The 19523-nt window shown below is 34.8% G+C and overlaps 1 protein-coding gene across 3 annotated transcripts; it reads left to right on the top strand.

Moving 5' to 3' along the window:
- Positions 1 to 73: 73 nt before the first annotated feature.
- LOC147410821 (metal transporter Nramp6-like) lies at positions 74 to 19473 on the top strand. Of its 3 annotated transcripts, none has more exons than XM_086440510.1 (13): positions 74 to 378; positions 2888 to 2966; positions 3060 to 3100; positions 3691 to 3787; positions 4032 to 4136; positions 8601 to 8710; positions 8857 to 9038; positions 9120 to 9189; positions 9931 to 10104; positions 10259 to 10363; positions 13312 to 13443; positions 17756 to 17851; positions 18610 to 18807. In XM_086440510.1, the coding sequence occupies exons 1-13, from the start codon at positions 223 to 225 to the stop codon at positions 18619 to 18621; spliced, it is 1359 nt and encodes a 452-aa protein (XP_086296636.1). In that variant the 5' UTR covers positions 74 to 222; the 3' UTR covers positions 18622 to 18807. The 3 variants fall into 3 exon arrangements, with proteins under 3 accessions (XP_086296636.1, XP_086296634.1, XP_086296625.1); XM_086440508.1 differs by lacking the exon at positions 18610 to 18807 and adding an exon at positions 18814 to 19473 and having other exon boundaries at positions 81 to 378; positions 3709 to 3787; XM_086440499.1 differs by lacking the exon at positions 18610 to 18807 and adding an exon at positions 18814 to 19473 and having other exon boundaries at positions 85 to 378.
- The last annotated feature ends 50 nt before the right edge of the window (positions 19474 to 19523 follow it).

Raw genomic sequence — 19523 nt, 5'->3', positions numbered from 1 at the left:
TTTCCCATGCAGAGATGCTAAAGTGGTCTCCCTTTTTCTTCTTTTATATGATATATAACTAAGAATATGAATAAAAGCGCACTTCGTCCATATCCGACTCTTTCTATATATCTCAGCAGAGAAAAGCTACACAACTCACAGGCGAATCGTAATGTGGTTTTTAACTCTTGATCACAATAAATAAGAGAGAGAGAGAGAGAGAGAGAGAGAGAGAGAGAGAGAATGGCATTCTTGGTGGGTTCAAGTTCAGGTTCAACTTCTACAAATCCTCAAACGCAGCATCAGCAGTTCATCAGTAGCGCTGGAAATCATCGAAGTTGCTCAAATGCACCCCTTATCGAAGACCACTCCGAATCTGATCAGATCATCGTCCCCGATGTTAGTATTTCAATAACATATTTATAATTTTATTATTAGTTTGGGGGTATGTTGTTGGGATGGTTCAGATTTGAATCTAGATGATAGTAGACAAATTGAAACCCTAATAGTCTATCAGTTCTAAAATCCGATTCTCAGTCATTAATTTACCGTTTTGGTATATATAAAAATTTACCATTTTCGAAATTAAAATGAATAGTGTGCCATTATGGTAATTTTTTTTTTTATTATAATTTTACTGTGCTGTTTTAGTAATTCTTTCTAAAAAGTTTGGGGATGGTCTCTTGCTACAATGACTCATTCAAATCATCGAAGCCTTATCCCAGAAATTAATCTGTTACAACCCCAAATAGATATGAGTTTAAATTTCCGTACCACTAACACATGGGTGTATTGGTCATGTTCTTATCATTTGATATCAGGGCCGACACTGTGTCTCGGCTTCAAACCTTAGAAGGAGTGAATTGGGCAAATGGTTAAGTGAGGGACACAAAAAATGAAAAAGATGTAACTCTTAATACTTTATATCAGTGATTTAATCCTGGCTTGTTTGCAAAGTTTGGAAAAATATATTTTTATATTATATTTAATATGAAATTTCGTCTAACATTAGGTTTAATATGAGAATACATTTCTATAACATGAAATTTGTAATATTGATTAAATTTATGTTTTACATTATGTTTAATAAATGGAATATACATTTTTATATTTTCCATAATTAAGAATATTTTTTTATTTATTTTCCCAAATTTCCCGACTTTTGCCAAATTTTTTTTCTTCTGAATTTCTCCCTTTCTGAATGATTCTGAATCTTGACTTTATCGCTATGGCCTTATCTATGCATCAATATGGACTATTCAATTGTTTGTCACCTCTTGGATGGATTTGGTAGGTTGTTCGTTGTTGAACTTAGGATTAGTAGAAATATTATATTGGATAGGGATGATGAATAAGGTGGGTTGATTAACAATTCATAGATTCAAATTGCCCAAAAAGAATGCATCCCCCCCCTCCTTTGATATCTTGCATCTATAACATCTCTGCTTTGGTTTCTCTCTCATTTAATAAAAAACGTGATCCAAGAATCATTTCCTTAAAAAACAAAAAGTCTCAACCTGTGTTACCGGGTTTGTTGATATAGTGCCGAACCACGAATTGGTACAAACCAAACCAATTCGAGGTTTGTTTCGTAGTGGGTTTGTTATAAACAACAAATCTGACAAACCTTTGTTTTGGTGAATTTTAGAGATGCCCCCATGGTTTGGTCAATACTTGAAATAAATATCCTCTAGGAACCATGTTTGTTCAAGAGTGGCGAACCATGAACCCGAATTTGAATTGATTGAACAAACGAACTAGCCAACATAAGTCTCAACTGGGTAGTCATGAGAAAAATAAATCAAAGAGTTCAATGCCCCAAAAAAGTGGTTTAACGGCTCTTGGAGACAAGGATGTGAATGCTTGATTGTATTGTTTATTGGCGTGAGGCATGTCCATACATTGCATACAGGGGCAAAGCCAAGATTTTTGGTTAGTGGGGGCTAATTGCTTATGATGTTCAACCAATAAACTCAATTTCCTTCTATGCATATATTAGGCTCGTCATTGACCTAGTAAGATTTCAAATCCTACTAAGTGTTGTTGAGCTCACCTTGTGGCATCCAAAAACATAATCCGATGCCATAGGGATGTAGAGAAAAAAATTTGATGAACTTTGAATTTTTTTTTTCTGAAAAAGACTTATTCTTCACCGTTGAATTTTAACTTTAAGTTTCCAGGTTCGGTGGGATTTTGGTAGTCCATTTTCAAAACCTTGGATCAAGCCCAAAATAATATAAAAAAATTGTTTTTTTTTTTTTTTCTCTTTTGGATATGAGTTTTTCCATGAAATCTAGAGGGTTTGTGGTGTTGAATTGCATTAGTAATCCATTTGAGCTCAACGACCCTAGTAAGATAAATTAGTAAGGAAAATGTTTCTCTAATTTTTTTATGTGCATTGGCAGTGGGGGGTTTTACATAACGTCAATTTGAAAAAACACGGGACTATTTCTACTATTGATTAGAGTGTAGGGGCTAATAACCGATTTTGTATTTTTTCAAAAAGTTTAGTGGGGGCTATAGCCCCCACTGGTCCCTTCTTGGCTCCGCCCCTGGTTGCGTACCAAAGGAATGGTGTGGATTTACAAAGCCCACCATAGCACTGGAACTAGTTGACTCTTTTGTCCTTTTGGGATTGTTCAATTCACAGAAGATTCATCACAACTAGACATTGTATCTTCTTTGTCTACAATTCAAATGACAACTGCTTTCAACTATCTTAGGGTGTCATTTGTTAGTTTGTTATTTTAATTTTAAAATGATTTATGGAAGATTTTGTTTCTTATTTGATGTTTTGAATCATTGATCCAGAAACTTATTATAGCAAGTCTCAAAGTGGTAAATGATGTAGGACTTAATCGTGAAAAAGTTATTTTTTTTAATGGGATTTTTTGCTCTAATTTTGCAGAAGAAAAGTTGGAAAACTTTATTTGCATACATGGGTCCTGGATTTCTTGTCTCTATCGCATATATTGACCCTGGCAATTGTAAGATCTTCATTTTATACTTGTCTCATTGTGCAAAGTATTTGTAGTTCCCAATTTTCTTACACTTGTTGGCATTGTGTGTTTAACTTACAGTTGAAACGGATCTGCAGTCAGGAGCACAATATAAGTATGAGGTGTGTTTATATTAATTTTGGGTGCAGTCAATTTTGTTTTTGCAAAGTAGCAATCCCATGGATAATATGGATCACCTTGGAGATCTCCAATATTGAAATCCACATTATAATATGTTTACTTGATAATCAATCAAAATATATATATATATATATATATATATATATATATATATATATATATATAATATATATATATATATATATATATATATATATATATATATATATATATATATATGTTTACTTGATAGAAAATCATCGATCAATTCTCATTTATCCATATTTACTGATCACCCTAGACAATGCAACCAATTCAATGGTTCCAATCATTTGATCAGGTAGATGTGTAGTGTAGGATTTTCTTAAATGAGACCAATTTAATGTTGGGTTGCCATCCTTCAGGTATAGGTAAACCAACCATAGTGTTCGATATGGTAAACATATTTCGGTTTTATGCTTTTATGTAAAAATATTTCAGTTTTATGCATCTATTTTTATCTTGTAATGAGTTTATAGGCTTAGTTGTGCAGAATTATGAAGTCCAATTTTCCATTTCAATTCAAGTGTTCTGTATGTTTTTTCCTTGAGAGACTTTCCTTGTCGATCAGCTGCTCTGGATTATTCTGGTTGCTTCCTGTGCTGCCCTCGTCATTCAGTCTCTTGCAGCAAACCTAGGGGTTGTTACAGGTCTGTGATTCCTTTATTGGATATTAAACCAAATCATTTCCACAAGAGAGATTCTATTGCCACACCAACTTTTGCCAATGCCACCCCAATTCTATGTAAATCACCAACGACTTAACACACATTTTGTGGTGGTGTTAGCAAAAGTTGGTGTGGCAATAGAAGCTCTCTTTCCAAAACCAGTGCGAATGTTTGTGTTCTTTGCATTAATTTGGCATGTTTAAATGTGTTTTCTTACACATTGCAGGAAAACATCTAGCAGAGCACTGCAGAGCTGAATATCCAAGGGTGCCAAACTTCATTTTATGGGTACTAGCTGAAATAGCTATAGTCGCATGCGACATTCCTGAAGGTATCTATGCATTACAAATGTTTGAAGTAGAATATATCATAGATCCTGATTTTATTGCAATTTTGTGAAATTGGTCTCAATAAAATTAACCAGAGAGACAATGTGTGTTCCCCTCTTCACTTCTACTATGCCTTACATATGGCTCAAATGCAGGGCAACTTTGTGTGTCATCCACGCATGATCCAATATAATGTGTGACTCTAGCTCATGACTTGAAGATGATTTTGTTGCAGCCACGACACAAAAATCGCATATCCCTATTACATATTAACATGGTAACCAAGTTCGGATTCAGCAAACATTCGGCGGGGATCAATTCAGTTTAACCCGAATAGATCTGGGGAAGTTTTGGAAAAAAAAAAACTGGGAAAATTTCGGGGATTATAAAATTTTACTCTCGAGGTTGAAGACGATGGGGTTTTATGGGAAAATCAATGTTCGTAGTTTAGAAAAACAACAGAATTTTATTAAGATTTTGGAAGAAGAAGACTCAAGGTAGAAATGATCAGGTTTTAGGAAAAAAAAATCAAGTCCCCCCAAAAAGGCTAATAAACCTCGAAGAATAAGAACTTTGAGATTGGCTGATTAATCGATAATTAAGTAGAAAATCACCAATTAATTGGTGAATTGCTGATGTATCTTAAAATCTCTGAATACCCCAACCACAAATTTTTCAAATTTTGTGACAATGCATGTGGTCAAGTACTTTATCTAATTTTATTTTGTTGGTCAATTCCATCGAGAGAGATTTATTTTGTTGTCTCTTAATCTTTTCTTGCTACCTTACTCCACGTGTTTTGACTATCCTCTCACCATTTCAGATCCTTCAAAGTGAACAATTACTCCTCATTGTCGCTATCATGAGTCTTAGTTGTACATGCCCATGCCTTCTCAATTGATTTTCCTTTATTTATCTCTTATTAAGCTTCTCCTAGATTTCTTTATTGTGTATTGCACCCCCTTTCCACTCAATCATCTCAAGTTAGCACTCTCATTTCTGCTACTACTTGTGAAATCATAGTCGATCTCATTTTAAATTCTTGACTTAACTTGATTATATACAAGGATCACATAATAGTTCAAAAGTGCCAACCCATCTCTACTTCCTTAGTCTCTCTCTCACTCTCTTTCTCTCTCTTCTTGTGTTTGGGCGTGCATGGATAAACAGACATGGGTAACAAAAATGTTCACTTTGGGTGTTTCCTGACAATTAATTTTAACTAGCGTATGTGATGATGCACACTCATTGGACCTTTATGAAGCATGGTCCTGATTTTGAGGCATCTCTCTCTTTCTCTATGTATATAGTGTGCAGTTTGTGGGACAGCAATATGAACGGCTTCTGTGACAGCATATTGTAGCCTTAGGATGTGCGATAATCGTGCGGTTGAGATTAAAGTAAAACAACTGAATGCTTTGTTCAAGAAAGTCAGAAAGTTATTGAAGACTTAAAGTCAAGAATAATTGTAAAGACATCCTTAGTCTTTACTCACTTATTCGGTTAACTCCCCCACACACAAACACGTGCAGGCTACTTTAAATATAATTCACAAACTCCATCTTCTGAACCCATTCGTCTTCCCCAAATGAACTCTCTCCATATAACTAAAACTAGCAGGTATGAAATCTAAACTAACTCTCTCTCTCGTCTCACTCTCACTTTCTCGTCCCTCTCTTCCCTCCTTCAGTTGTCCTCTCACTTTCTCGTCGCTCTTTTCCCTCCCTCAGTCGTCTTTTTCTCCTTCTCATCTATCCCTCACTCTCTCGTCTCTCTCTCAGTCGAAACCCTAACGTCTTAAATCCTAACAAAATTTTGAATCCCTAACCCTTTGTTAAATATCTAAATCATAAACAAATTTCAAAACCCTAACCCTTTGAATTTGATGAAGATTTGACAAAAAAATTCTTTGTTACAGATTTTTAACTTTATTCTATTTTTTTTAAAGTTTCAATAATACCCTTTGTTATATTGCTTTGAAGAATGTATTATATATAAATTTTGATTCAATAGTGTTGAATTTTCATGTTTTGCATCTCATGTATTTAATCTTGATGGTTTTGGGTGTATTTTTAGAATGGTCAAATACTATGTAGTGTTCGTAGGACAAAGGACGGCAATCTTTACCACGTGGGAAGAATGCCATAAATAAGTTGATGGCTTTAGTGGCACATGTCATAAATCATTTCGATCTTACGAGGATTCTAGAAGGTGTTTTCTTCAAGATCAACGTATTGGTGCAACTCAAGATGAACAATGAACAGAAAAATATATATATATATATATAACTTCAGTCACTCAATATTTAAGCGATGGGTTCAATCTTCAACTTGGAGCTTCGAGCTGTTACAGGAAGAGGGGATAAATGTGGGTTAGCTTAATATATATATATTACCTAACTTCAATCACTCAATATTTAAGCGATGGGTTCGATCTTCAACTTGGAGCTTCAAGCTGTTACAGGAAGAGGGGATAAATGTGGGTTAGCTTTATATATATATATATATATATATATATATATATAGAGAGAGAGAGAGAGAGAGAGAGACTTACACTTTCGTGATTTTGGGGAAGGAGATAGATGAGTGATTTTGGGAAAGGAGATAGATGAGTGAGTGAGGGAGGATTTGTTGTTGGGGATAAAGAGATATTAGTGTGTGAGTGAGTGGGGAAGATCAATTTTTAGGGTTCGAATCTTTTAGGGTTTTCATTCTTTGGAGAGAGTCCGGTTGGGGAAGATGAATGGGTTCAGAAGATGGAGTCTGTGAGTTATATCCAAAGTAGCCTACACGTGTTTGTGTGTGTGTCGGGGGGAGTTAATCGAATAAGTGAGTAAAGACTAGGGATGTTTTTACAATTATTTCTAACTTTAAGTCATTAATTTTCTGACTTTTTTGAACGAAGCATCCGGTTGTTTTATTTTAATCTCAACCACACGATCATCACACATCCTACGGCTACAATATGCTGTCACAGATATATATATATATCTAACTTAGACATATTTCATAGCGTGTGTTGCAAATCATCATTTGATGTAAACTTGCTTTGCTCCCCCAAGCTTGTGTCGAATTGGTAAAAAGTACATATTTTTTTGGTTACCAGCCCGAGGATTGGCAATGACACAAGGAGAAATGTACATTGCCTTGATGAAGCTAGGATGGATCTTATGGAATAGACCCTATTCGAGATTCAAGAAACTAACTTGTTTATGTGGGTCAAATTTTCATATTGTGAGCATACAGGTGCAGATGAGTTGGGGCCTTGTGTGAACTATATTTTACCATTCTAAATCTCATCTTAGCTCTTGCATTGATCTTATTTAACAAACATAGTAAAAAAAACATCTCATTTTACCTATCAAAAAATGTAAATAATATCTCAATACAAAAGGTATAAGGTGTGTTAGTAACTTTTGTTCAATACAAAGGATTATTTTCCTATATATAAAAAGAAAATACAAAGGATTATTTGTATATTTCTATGTTATTGAAATGTATCTACCAATACTTCTCCCCTCTTATTTTATATTTCTTTATCATTTTAAACCATTTTTGTTCTTCTAAAAATTAATTCTTTCATTATTGTATTAAATTTGATAGGACCTGTATGATTGCTTACCACTGTAAACTGATTTCCCCTGGAAAAATGTGATTTTCATGTCTATGATTGTGCACTAAACTCCCCCCAGCCCTCAGGAAAATGATTTCCTCACCTAATATTATTCTCTCAAGATCACCCCCACCGTCAAAACTAAAAATCAATCCTCTTTTTGACATTTTCTTTGGTGTAGTCCAATGATGGAATTCATTTTCCCAAGGAATTATTATTCCCTCGGAAATGAATTCCCTGCAATCATACAGATCCTTAAAATGTGTTCATCCATAGGAATTATTTTTCTTGTTTCCCAATGTCTGTCTTCTATTGCATTTTAATTACATCATTTCATCAATTCAACTTGTTGAGACTCTTATTTTATTATTTAACTAGATTATTAGAGTTTGCTCGTGCATACGGCACGGTCATCCTCTTTAGGTTAAGGGGGTAAAAGAGGAAAGACAATAAAGTTGGAGGGGTATTTTTAGAAAGGGGGTTGTACTAGTAGAGGAAATACAATAAAGTGGGAAGGGTATTCTTGGAAAGGAAGAGAATAGGAATGGCGATAAAATTAAAAGTTGTCCTCGAGATTCATAGGTGATTAAATCTCCAACCCCTCTTTATGTGGGAGATAAAGGGAATGGGGTCTACCGTTGTGTTTTATTATATAGATATTTTCTAGGTGTTAACAATGTTGAAAGTTGAAACTATTTCATTATGATTTCCAGTGATTGGAACAGCCTTTTCATTGAACATGCTTGCATTTTAAGTAGATCATTTCATCAATTCAACTTGTTGAGACTCTTATTTTATTACTCAATATTTTCTGGGCTTTAACAATATTGAAACTATTTCTTTATGATTTCCAGTGATTGGAACAGCCTTTGCGTTGAACATGCTCTTCAATATTCCTGTATGGTGCGGCGTTCTTCTTACAGGGCTTAGTACTTTGATGCTTCTCGCATTACAACAATATGGGGTACACCTCATGCATTTAAATAAAGCTAATTAGTTTAAACAATTTAGTATCAAGTCCAGTTTACCCATAAAGAAAAACAATATTCTGTTGTAGATAGAATTTAAATCAAATCACTTTAAGCTGACATGCTATTGGTTCTCTTACAGGTGAGGAAACTTGAGTTCTTGATTGCTTTTTTGGTATTTACGATAGCTGCATGTTTTTTGGTGGAGCTTGGATATGCGAAGCCCAATTCTTCAGAGGTTTTGAACGGCCTTTTTGTTCCTCAACTTAAAGGAAATGGTGCTACTGGCCTTGCAATTTCACTTCTTGGTGCTATGGTTATGCCGTAAGTTTCTTAGTGTTGTAGTTTTTTCATTCAATATTTTAAGAACTCTTGCATTTTGTGCTCACCGTGCACTTTTTGCAGGCACAATCTCTTTCTTCACTCTGCTTTGGTGCTTTCAAGGAAAATACCACGCTCTATTCAGGGCATCAAAGTAAAATTTTGATATTTATAGGATTAGTTTAGTAAGGATATACTTTTTGTGGCATTCGTGATATTCACATACTGGAAATTATGCTTCATTTCTAGCTGTTCAATATTTGGGCCAACTCTTGGCTGATCTATACCTAAAATATCTCAATCATTGATCATAACCATCAATTCAAGAGTGAAAAACTTGGACAGCTAAAAATAGTGAATTAATAGTTGGGGATAGAATAACTAATATCCAAGTGGTTTAATGTCCCCTCTCAAATGTCTTTTACTTTTATACACGCCCTCCAAGTTTGGGTGAATATTTGAGGCACCCATTAAAATTGATTAAATACACCTTAGACCACAATTTCTACAAAAATATTACATAAAAACATTTTTTTAGCCCCACTTTTGAACCCCTTGCTGAAAGCGGGTGAGGCCTTGGCACTTGGATGATCTAGATGGCCAAAGCGGCTCCTAGGCACATCTTTTAACAACACTGGTGGAGAGTTATATTTCCCTAAAATTTTGGCTCAATTTCAACGAAATAATGCAATTATAGATAATTGCGATTTTAATATTTCAATGCAGATACATCATTCACAGGAAATTTTGTCAAATTAATATAAATTTTAACTGATTTTTTGTAAAAATGAAAAAAGAAAAAGAAAAACTACTAGTACCTTTTGATGTCAATACTTGGGGAAAAATAAATATTTGATGAAAGTCTGATAAATCTGTGAATATATCTTGGCTGCAGGAGGCATGCAGATTCTATACCATAGAAAGTGCCTTTGCTCTAATGGTGGCCTTTCTCATTAATGTATCTGTTATTTCCGTAAGTGGTGCAGTCTGCAATTCGTCAAATTTGAATCCAGAAGATCAGATGAGCTGCAAGGACCTGGATTTGAACAAAGCCTCTTTTTTGCTTAGAGTATGTTTTTGGTGTCCCTTCATTATGTATTGAGACAGTCCTATGTTGAATAACATAGGTGTGCTTCCATTGTAATCCTATATTTCCTCTCAAGCGTTCTCTTCATTAATAGAAGTTGTTTTGTTTTACTGATTTGGGTAGTTCTTTTTAACAGAATGTGTTAGGCAGTTGGAGTTCAAAGCTTTTTGCAATCGCTCTATTGGCATCGGGTCAAAGTTCTACAATCACAGGAACTTATGCGGGACAATATGTCATGCAGGTATCATGCCTTTGGAATTAATTTTAAATTTCTGATTCCTCTCCCTTCTTCCAAAAGAACTCGAAGAGTTTGATCCCTTACCTGAACTATCACCATCACCTATAGTTGATATTTACCTACTTTTTCAAAACATGTGTCACACATCTTTACCTAAAAGAAGTGTTTATGCCTACTTTTTCATGTCTATATTTCCTTGATAAGATGACAAGATACGAATTGATGCAGAGAATGTGTTAAGATACATTCCAATCTTGAAGGGAGGATCCAGCAATTGAGTCATTAAGAAGTAATCCCCGACTCCTAGTTCCCTCATTAGTCTAGTGATTTGGGTTATCGCATAAATTAGAAAGCAATAACTAGACTAGTTGGAAGTGTTTTTTTTTTGGGAAGTACAATGTAGAATTAACTTCTTAGACTTCTTATATTTATTTTTAAACTATTGTATTATGAAGTTCTTCATTGTGGAAAAAGATGGTGATTGATACTTTGGCTGATGAACAAGCAAATCTCACTTAAGGTTGGACATGGGCTCAACCAAGATCAACCCATTACTTGCCCATTTAGTGAACAAGCCTTAAGCTCAGAAACCCAGGCTAGTGAATGAAAGTCCTTTGATAGGTACTAGTAGGTTCAACGTTTCACTTTGTTTTGGTGAAACATTTGATTCCGGCCAAGACTTGTATGAGACATTGACCTGAAACATTGAATATTTCGAAAATGTTTTGGATTGTCCCAGATGTTTTGGAATGTTTTGATTGAGGCCGTTTCAAAATTTTTCCTAACTGAAACGTTGGATTGAAATGAGATTTTAAACCTTGCGTATTACAACTTCCCTTCTTATTTGAAAAATGGTTGTTTAATGATTGCTTGTGTCGATGGTGCCTGTAGCTTGTTTTGGGTATTGTATGTCTGTCTTTCCTCTTTGCAATAAGCATTGCTCACATTGCTTCACTTTGATAAAAGGAGATTTTGGAGGGTTTTCTTTAGTGTAGCTTGGTATTTCTCAATTAGGAGGAAGGTTGAATGCATGTATGTGTTACTTCCTGGTCTGCATATTGGGAAATTAGTAAGCTCAATTCTCTAAGCTCTCTTATATGAGTCGTGCCTTGCATTCACATTTTGGTTTCCAATGGGTAACAACCATGTATTGGCCTAGCTATGTTGACCATGTTTTGACACTTACAATTCACCTCTTCTTGGGCAATTGAGTGGTTTTCCCATTTATCCCTCAATAACTTCTTGGAAGTTAAAAAGGTTTCTATATAAAGTGTGAACATGTTTTGTTTGGAGTTTAATATAAGTGGAATGTACTATTTGTGTTGCTTTCCACCTTTTATATTTTCATGCACCTTTTGTATTTCTAAACCATGGATTTTCCTATTATGTCACCTAGTATCTTTCAAGATTGGTTTAATATCTTCGACAATGTTTGCATCCAATGCGACACTTTGTATGGGGAGAGGTTGGATGATCTAACAAGAATACAAGGTCAATGCAAGAGTAGGTTAGTTCTTTCTTACCTCCGCTCAATTAGTGGACATGGTATGTGTTAATGGTGATGGTTGAACTTGGTGCAGGAACTCATGCCTACTAAAATGCAATGCGAACTAGAACATATGGTGACCTGGCACCAACTAAACAGCTCTTTTGTGTCATTGTCGGAATCCTCAACAACGAACATGAGCTACTAAAAACCTAACTGAAGGGAGCTTTAATGCTCTTCCTAATAGAGTTCAATTTTTTCATCATCATCAAAGCCTTATCCCAAATATTTGGGGTGGACTAAATCAATCCTATTCTCCAATGCAATTCTGCCTAGATCTCTGTCTTCTGTTATTGGAAATGTTCATACCCACATCACTATCTCAATCCACGTTCTTTTGGGTCTTCCTCTCACTTTTTTTGGACCTTCAACTTGCATATTCCTTCTATTTTTAGAATGTCTCTGCAAATTCTTGCCAATCTTTTCAAACACTGAAATCTATTCAGATCAAAGATTATTTGAGAAACCGAGTGAACAAACATATACAAACCTACTGTTCGTTTGTGGCATTTAAGTGTTGGTGTTGTGGTTTGTAGATTTGGATCGTGTGGTGTGGTGTGTTGAAGCTATAGAAGCAATGCATGGGTTCGGATCGTGAAGTAACAAAGAACATGGTTAAGCAAGAAAGTGGTAGATCATGGAATCAAGTTTGTCAGCCGTCTTGTGCGTGAATAATCTTTGTGTACTTGTTAATTGTATAATGGAAATTTCTGGACAGAAGTCCTGTGGTTTTTTCCTGGAAGGGTTTTCCGCATAAAAATCTGTGTGTCGTGGTTGCATGATTATTTGTTTGATTTATCTGATTGATTTTCACATACTAGATTAGGTTAAATAATTAAGTTAATTAACTGGAGTCTATAATCACTGAACAATAAGAGTTAAAGAAATTTTCACAATAAACTCTTAATTGAGTATTGGATTGAAGCCCTAAGCTAGCAGAGGTTCAATTTTCCATTTGCCATCCCTTCATTCTAACACTGAAGGGGTTTTCTTCGTGGGATTGTTGTGATTGCTTTTAGGATTTGAACTTCAATTACCTCTTTGACTTTCTTTATCATATGCAGTTGCATGAGCTGAGATTTTTTAGGTTTAAACTGTTTATTTAATTTAATCCTAGTCTCAGACTCATCATTTTAGGTTAGGTATCACCATCATGCATCAAATTTTTTTTTTCCAGATAGATCAATATTGTTTTTTGGAGTTGTGTTTCTATCTATCAGTTACCAAATGAAATGAGAAATCATTCCATTGGAAGCTTTGTCACATTCTATGAATATAGATGTGCATATAGCCTGCAAATATTTTTTTCCTACCATGTCTGGGATATTTATTCATAGTGCTGACTATCATAGTTGTGATACTTCCTTTTCTCTTTTAACTTGTGTTTTATATATTTCTTTTATAGGGATTTCTTGATTTGCGACTAAGGCCATGGTTACGAAACTTTTTAACCCGGTGCTTGGCGATAGTTCCTAGTCTAATTGTTGCAATCATCGGCGGCTCTGCTGGGGCTGGCCAGTTAATCATAATCGCATCGGTATTTTTCTTAGTAACTCCATGCATGAATTATCTGTTTCTTTCTTATACATAGGGTTTACTTTTGTTGTCTTATGTTGATGGAACTAATTGAGTTAGTATGCTGTTTACGAGTAAATCCTTAAATAAAAGTAAAATAAAAAATTAACTAGTCTTATGTGCGTTGAATTTAAGAGTTTGACCTCTAATAAGGTGCATCCTTGGTCATTTTCTTGATAGTACATTGGAAACTCTGGCAGGATGATGGTAACGATAATTCTACATGTTAAATTAACAACTCCTCAAGTCTCCCGCATACCCATGATTTCTTGATTTTTAGGGACTTCAATTACCTAGGTTTGGATTATTGTGAACTTTTTCTTACATTGAATCTATTTTGCCCTTCATTCCAAATGTTGGGATAGGAGTGTATGGATCTATTATCACGGTGATAGTATTAGAAGAAGAGATTAAAAGGGTGTTAGGAGAAGCTTTACTCTAAACATTTGGTTTGGGTGGTTTCTTGATGGGCTTAGAGGATTTTTGATGGGTTAAAACAAAAAAAAATTATGGTGGAAGATAGAGAAGATAGAATATTACCTTGGAATCACACTAAAATAACCTCACACCATATCCAATCATGGGAGAAATCTCAAGAAGAGTGCTGTAAGTTTTTTGTTCTATTGCATTATTCCATAATAAAAGATTTACAATTTGTTTATAATGAGAAATGATACCCTATTATAAAAAGACTTGAACTATCTAAACTTGCCCACCGAGTATCTTAACAAAAACAAACTAATGCTCTTAAACTCTTGAGCCCACACCTTAATAACTAAAATAAAACAAAATTGTAAAATTTCTAATTCAATGAAAACTCTACTAATATTAAAAACCTAATAATAAATTTCTAAAACAAGTATGACTCAAAATAACTATGTCAAATAAAAAAAATAATCTTATAATGCCATTGGGGCTTGTAATTGTCTTGCATTAGTATCCCTTGGTTGAAAAAAACTCTTCAAGCTTTGAAATACTTGAAGATGAACATGATCATCTGCGATTCTTCCTTGTGAGAGAATACTCGCCATCACGTCCTGATTTTGCATTGTGCCATGAACCTTAAATTGCTATTTGGATGAAGTAGGTTGCAAAATTTCCTGAAATATGATCATAACTAGTAATGAAGGCACACACTTCTATCTCAGTAAAACCTTCATTGAAATTGTTTGAAATGACAAAGTTAATATAAGATACTGATATAATAAAGAAGAGAAGGGTCTCGCCCAGGTGGCTCCTGCAAGGTAACGACTTCAAACTCAAACAAACAACGTCACAACTAAAAGGCATGAGGTACTATTTTCTCGATCATATGTGGTATTTGCCAATATCTTGGTCATCTGACCAAGGAGAATCACGTTGGCTTGGAAGCAGCTGCATGATACTAGCATTTTGTAGCAATAGATAGACTTCACCAAGTTTAGAGGTGTTGATCGTATACCATTGTGGCGAGTTCATTACACGAGAAACACAACTGTTGATCCTCCTTCGGACCCTCTATTGCTCGAGTGATTTGATTCATCAATAGGGGACCATCCCATACCATAGGAAGTTGTTTCTTGGAAAACCGTCGTTCAAGCGCAAGGATTTTTAAAGGAGGGCCCTCATGGTTAAAAGGGCCTTTAGCTTTGCCTTTAAAATGGTGGGGGATCCAAGAAACGGGATCAACTGGCCCCACTCACTCGCGCCCTCCCTTTTGGGCCTGGACTTTTGAAAGATCTTCCTTAGGCCTCTTTGACGTGTTGTCCATTTAATGATCTTGTTCCTGGTACGATTTTAGAATCATAGGCACACCATCTTCTTAAGTTGATGTCTCATGTGCCCTTTTATCAACCTGTTCTTGGACTGATTGTAAAATAGGAGTTGACATCCACGATAATACCTTAAGTAGATATTGTCTGTTGGAATAACACATAGAAAACTCTACTTCCTATGTGTTGGGGGCTCATGAAGACTTGGAATTCGATGATCCTTCGTTCCTACCACAAGGAGGGTTCAGAGATCCAATTCATGTGGTAGGGTGAATTGGACTTGATTCATTTTAAATTTGATCATGGTCATGGTTTAAAATCTTGTTTCAATTTTTTCGAAAATCGAAACGATACCAAAACTATCTCGAAACATTCAAGACATTGAAATTGATGTTTTTTTTTTTTAAATCTTTCATTCTTAGATAAAAAAATTGAGAAAAAACCAAAAAACAACAAGAAGAAGAAAACGAGGAGGGAAACTCGGACGTCAAACCAACTACCCTCTCTCGCTCTCTCTCTCTCTCTATTTTGCCTTTTGTGTTTCTCTCTTTGAATTTTTCTCCCCAGACCTTTTTTTTCTCAATGTTTTCTTTCTAGATCTCTCTTGTAGATCTGTAAATCAAGAGAAAATGGTCGAAACCTTGATTGTTTCAATTTGGTGGTTGTTTCGTCTCAGCAACCTAAAATTCCAAAACATTTTGTACGAAACGAGATGAAATATTTAACCATGATCATGGTTTCAACTTGCTTTTCATAGATTTGATCAATTAAACAAATAATTTAGAGTTGGATGGAACGTGAAAATGAATTTTATTTCTTCTTCAAGAGCACTCCAATTATCGAAATTGTGGCTCAAAGACCAAAGATAGAACATCCAAGAAGAATAGAACTCCCAACAAAATCCCAGAGCTCCTACAAATAGAGGAGTTCACATGAGAAATGAATGAAAAATTACAAAAATACTTTGAAGTAAAGTGCTTTGAGCACAAAATAATAAATCGATCACTCTGACCATAATAGCATTCTGATTGCAAATAGCAGCTTGAATGCAATAAAGCCTTTGATTGCACATTGCACCCTTATCGTGAATAAATCAATTCGTCCATTGATTCTTCGACCCATATTGAAATGTGTCTCTTTCAGGCACAAGTTGTCTTGCCATATGTCACATATAACATGTGAGATCCAAGCTAGTCCCACTACGTTATACAGTTCTTTAAAGGACTACCTTGCACACAACACCATCAATGAACTTTCTATGATGAAACTGAACGATGAGACCTTCGTCATGATATCTACAATACCTCTTATCTTCAACATTTTGTATGATCTCAATAATACTTGCGGAAACTAAGTTCTCATACTCATCACTACACAATACCCTGAATGACTCCTTGAAAAAAGTAAGACAAATTTGGTCCTAACTTCCAATACCATCTCCATCTCCATGCATCATTCTACTTTAGGTTTGGCTTTGATACCAAAGTTGATGCAGGACAATCCAGGTTTTATCGATGTTAAGTATGTTCTACTCTAGGAAGAGTGGGTGAAAGGCTAATTAAGTGAAGAAGAAGATTAAAGGGCCAAAAAGGTGAAAGATTGAGGTTTAAAGGGTTAAGTGGTAAAGGGTAAATTTAAAGTATTGTAATTAGGTTTAGGGGTATGAACTAGGCATGGTATGGTGGAAGGAGTGTTTGAAAAAGGCAGATGCTTCAAGCCTCTACAATTCTTTTTAATGCTAAGAGTCATAGGGGTGTGATGTATATGCATATGCTAGTGGTGGCATATTTTAGCAGCTTTAAAAGATCTTTTAAAAGAAAAAAAAAATTGTATCTCCTTAACCCATAATTAAATTATAATAATCTATTCTGGAATACAAAATATCAAGAGAACACCTTACCCTTAATAATCTATTCTAGATTACCTAATATCAAGAGAAAATTAATTTCCCCCATATGAATAGATGTCAATGTTTTTCCATAATTTTTGTTGTTTTCTATTTTTTACAAAATTAATTCTATTATTTATCATTTAATATTTCAAGTCTTTATTTAAAAAAAGCATGCCCAATAGGCTGTCTCTCCCCACTTACACACCTAGCCCCATGCTTCAACATTTAAAAACGTTAGAACAGTGAACTTCTACTTGCTTCGTGTATACATAGAAAATCTGGTTGGAAACAATCTGAATAACATCTACATTATTGGTATACATCTAATTAAGAATAGTTTGTGCCTCCACTTCACTGGAATCTTTGATGGCTGGAGAAAACCAAAAAGAATCACGCCATGCTCAATCTCTAAAGGACCTACCAATCCCCAGCCAGATCAGGATTCCTTATTGAACAACCTTTACTATATAGTTTTGGCCATAGTTGTCCTTTAAGTTTGGGATTGAAAGGACCCACCAATGGCCATATTATGATTTAAATTATTTTTTTCGAAACATATTATGTGGGTTCTGCTTTGCGCTTTGTTAGTTTATTTGGTTCTCATCAAGCAAACTTTGATCTTCTTTGGGCAGATGATCCTATCGTTTGAACTCCCTTTTGCTCTCATCCCACTTCTCAAGTTCACTAGCAGCAAGACCAAGATGGGTTCACATGCCAACTCTACTATTGTAAGATTATTTATTTTGAATTAGATTTATATTGCTACTTTTTCTGCAATAATTTCTCTCTCTGAGTTCAGTCTAAGGTGTACATCTTTATGCAAAAGTCAGAAGGATATACTATGGGGGATGACAAGATATTTGGAAATTTACCTGATTGATTTGCTATATTCTCATTAGTTTATAAGAGAAGAGTATAAAGGATTGTCTACTGATGACTATTAATATATCAAAAATATACAAGTACAACGAGAAAGAAAAAAGAATTGTGTGCAGAAGCAGAACACATCAACCAATACCTTTTTTTCCCCAAATACATCTTATTACATATCATTTATATGATTTTAATCTATTAAGCTTATCTAAGTGCATTATTTTATATATCATATGCCTAACATGACCTAAGGTATTTTAGAAAACATATTTCGTAAAATATATGGAATAAATAAAATAAAGGAAAGTTGATTATTTTGGAGATTTAATGCAAGTGGAAGGCTGTAAATGTCATTGATTTATGTAGTGAGGAAAGGCCTAATACACATGCCTTGGTAGATGATGATGTAACTCTAGACAGAGTTGAATGTCAAAATAGTATTCATTTCCCGGAAATAGATGGATGTGTGGCTTATTGGAACTGTGGGGTTAGTATGTCTTACACTTCATATTGGTGCTTTGTACCAAATATAGATGTATGTTTCTATGTTAAATAGAATGACAATAGTCGCACTATATGGAACATTTTCCTGATCGTTAATTTGTTTCAACAGACACCTACTTGACGAGGTGGTTGATGTGTACCCTCCCATTGTCCTAGGTCTGATGAAGGCAAAAAAATTTACTGCCACATGTCGATGTGTTAGTGGATTGAAGCAATTAACCAAGGATAACGCGTGGCACTGAAGACGTTAATTCGTCCACATATATGCATATAAATGCTACTTATCTCTTCTCATCAATTCTATTTGCTGCAGGTTTCGGCAATCACATGGATTATAGGCTTCCTGCTCATGTCTATCAACATCTACTATCTTGTAACCAGCTTCGTCAAGTTTCTTCTACATAGCAAGCTAGAAATCGCGGTAATGGTGCTGGTAGGGATAATCGGCTTTTCGGGTATGTTGGTATATTTGGCTGGAGTTGCATACTTAGTGATCCGGAAAAATAAAAAAGTGACACAGTTGTTGTCATTAGAGGAGCCACAGAGAGTCGACAAAACAGAAAACGAATTGTTGTACAGTCTCCCCAGAGAAGATATAGTAAGCATGCAGTTGCCTCAGAGGGCAGAGGTAGATCTTGACTAACTGATTACTGATTGAAAATTTTCATTTTCACTTGTTCGAGGAACATAAGTAGACTGATGCTAATTATGTCTGTCTGAAATAATATGTTGGAATCATCCATGTAAGGATGCATAGATGATGAAAATTGATTGACTGATCAATTAGATATCTACTCCTGAATGAAATATGGATGCTTGTCTTACAATGGACCACACTTTTTGTCATGAAATTCTCCATATAAGGTACCGATTGATTAAATTGAGGAATTAATTAGTGATACCATTGTCTTCGACCTTCATTCTTCTTCTTCCTAAAATCCTATTAATTATTCTTTCATTCTTTCTTTCTTTCTTTCTTTCAAAATAATAATTTTTGATTTTTCCCTTAAATTCATTTTTCGA

This window comes from Akebia trifoliata, chromosome 1, assembly GCF_017979445.1.
Source record: "Akebia trifoliata isolate Shusen 1 chromosome 1, ASM1797944v1, whole genome shotgun sequence".
In the NCBI taxonomy this organism is placed as follows: domain Eukaryota; kingdom Viridiplantae; phylum Streptophyta; class Magnoliopsida; order Ranunculales; family Lardizabalaceae; genus Akebia; species Akebia trifoliata.
The sequence above is the reverse complement of the archived record's forward strand: the minus strand, read 5'-3'. Positions and strand labels throughout refer to the sequence as shown.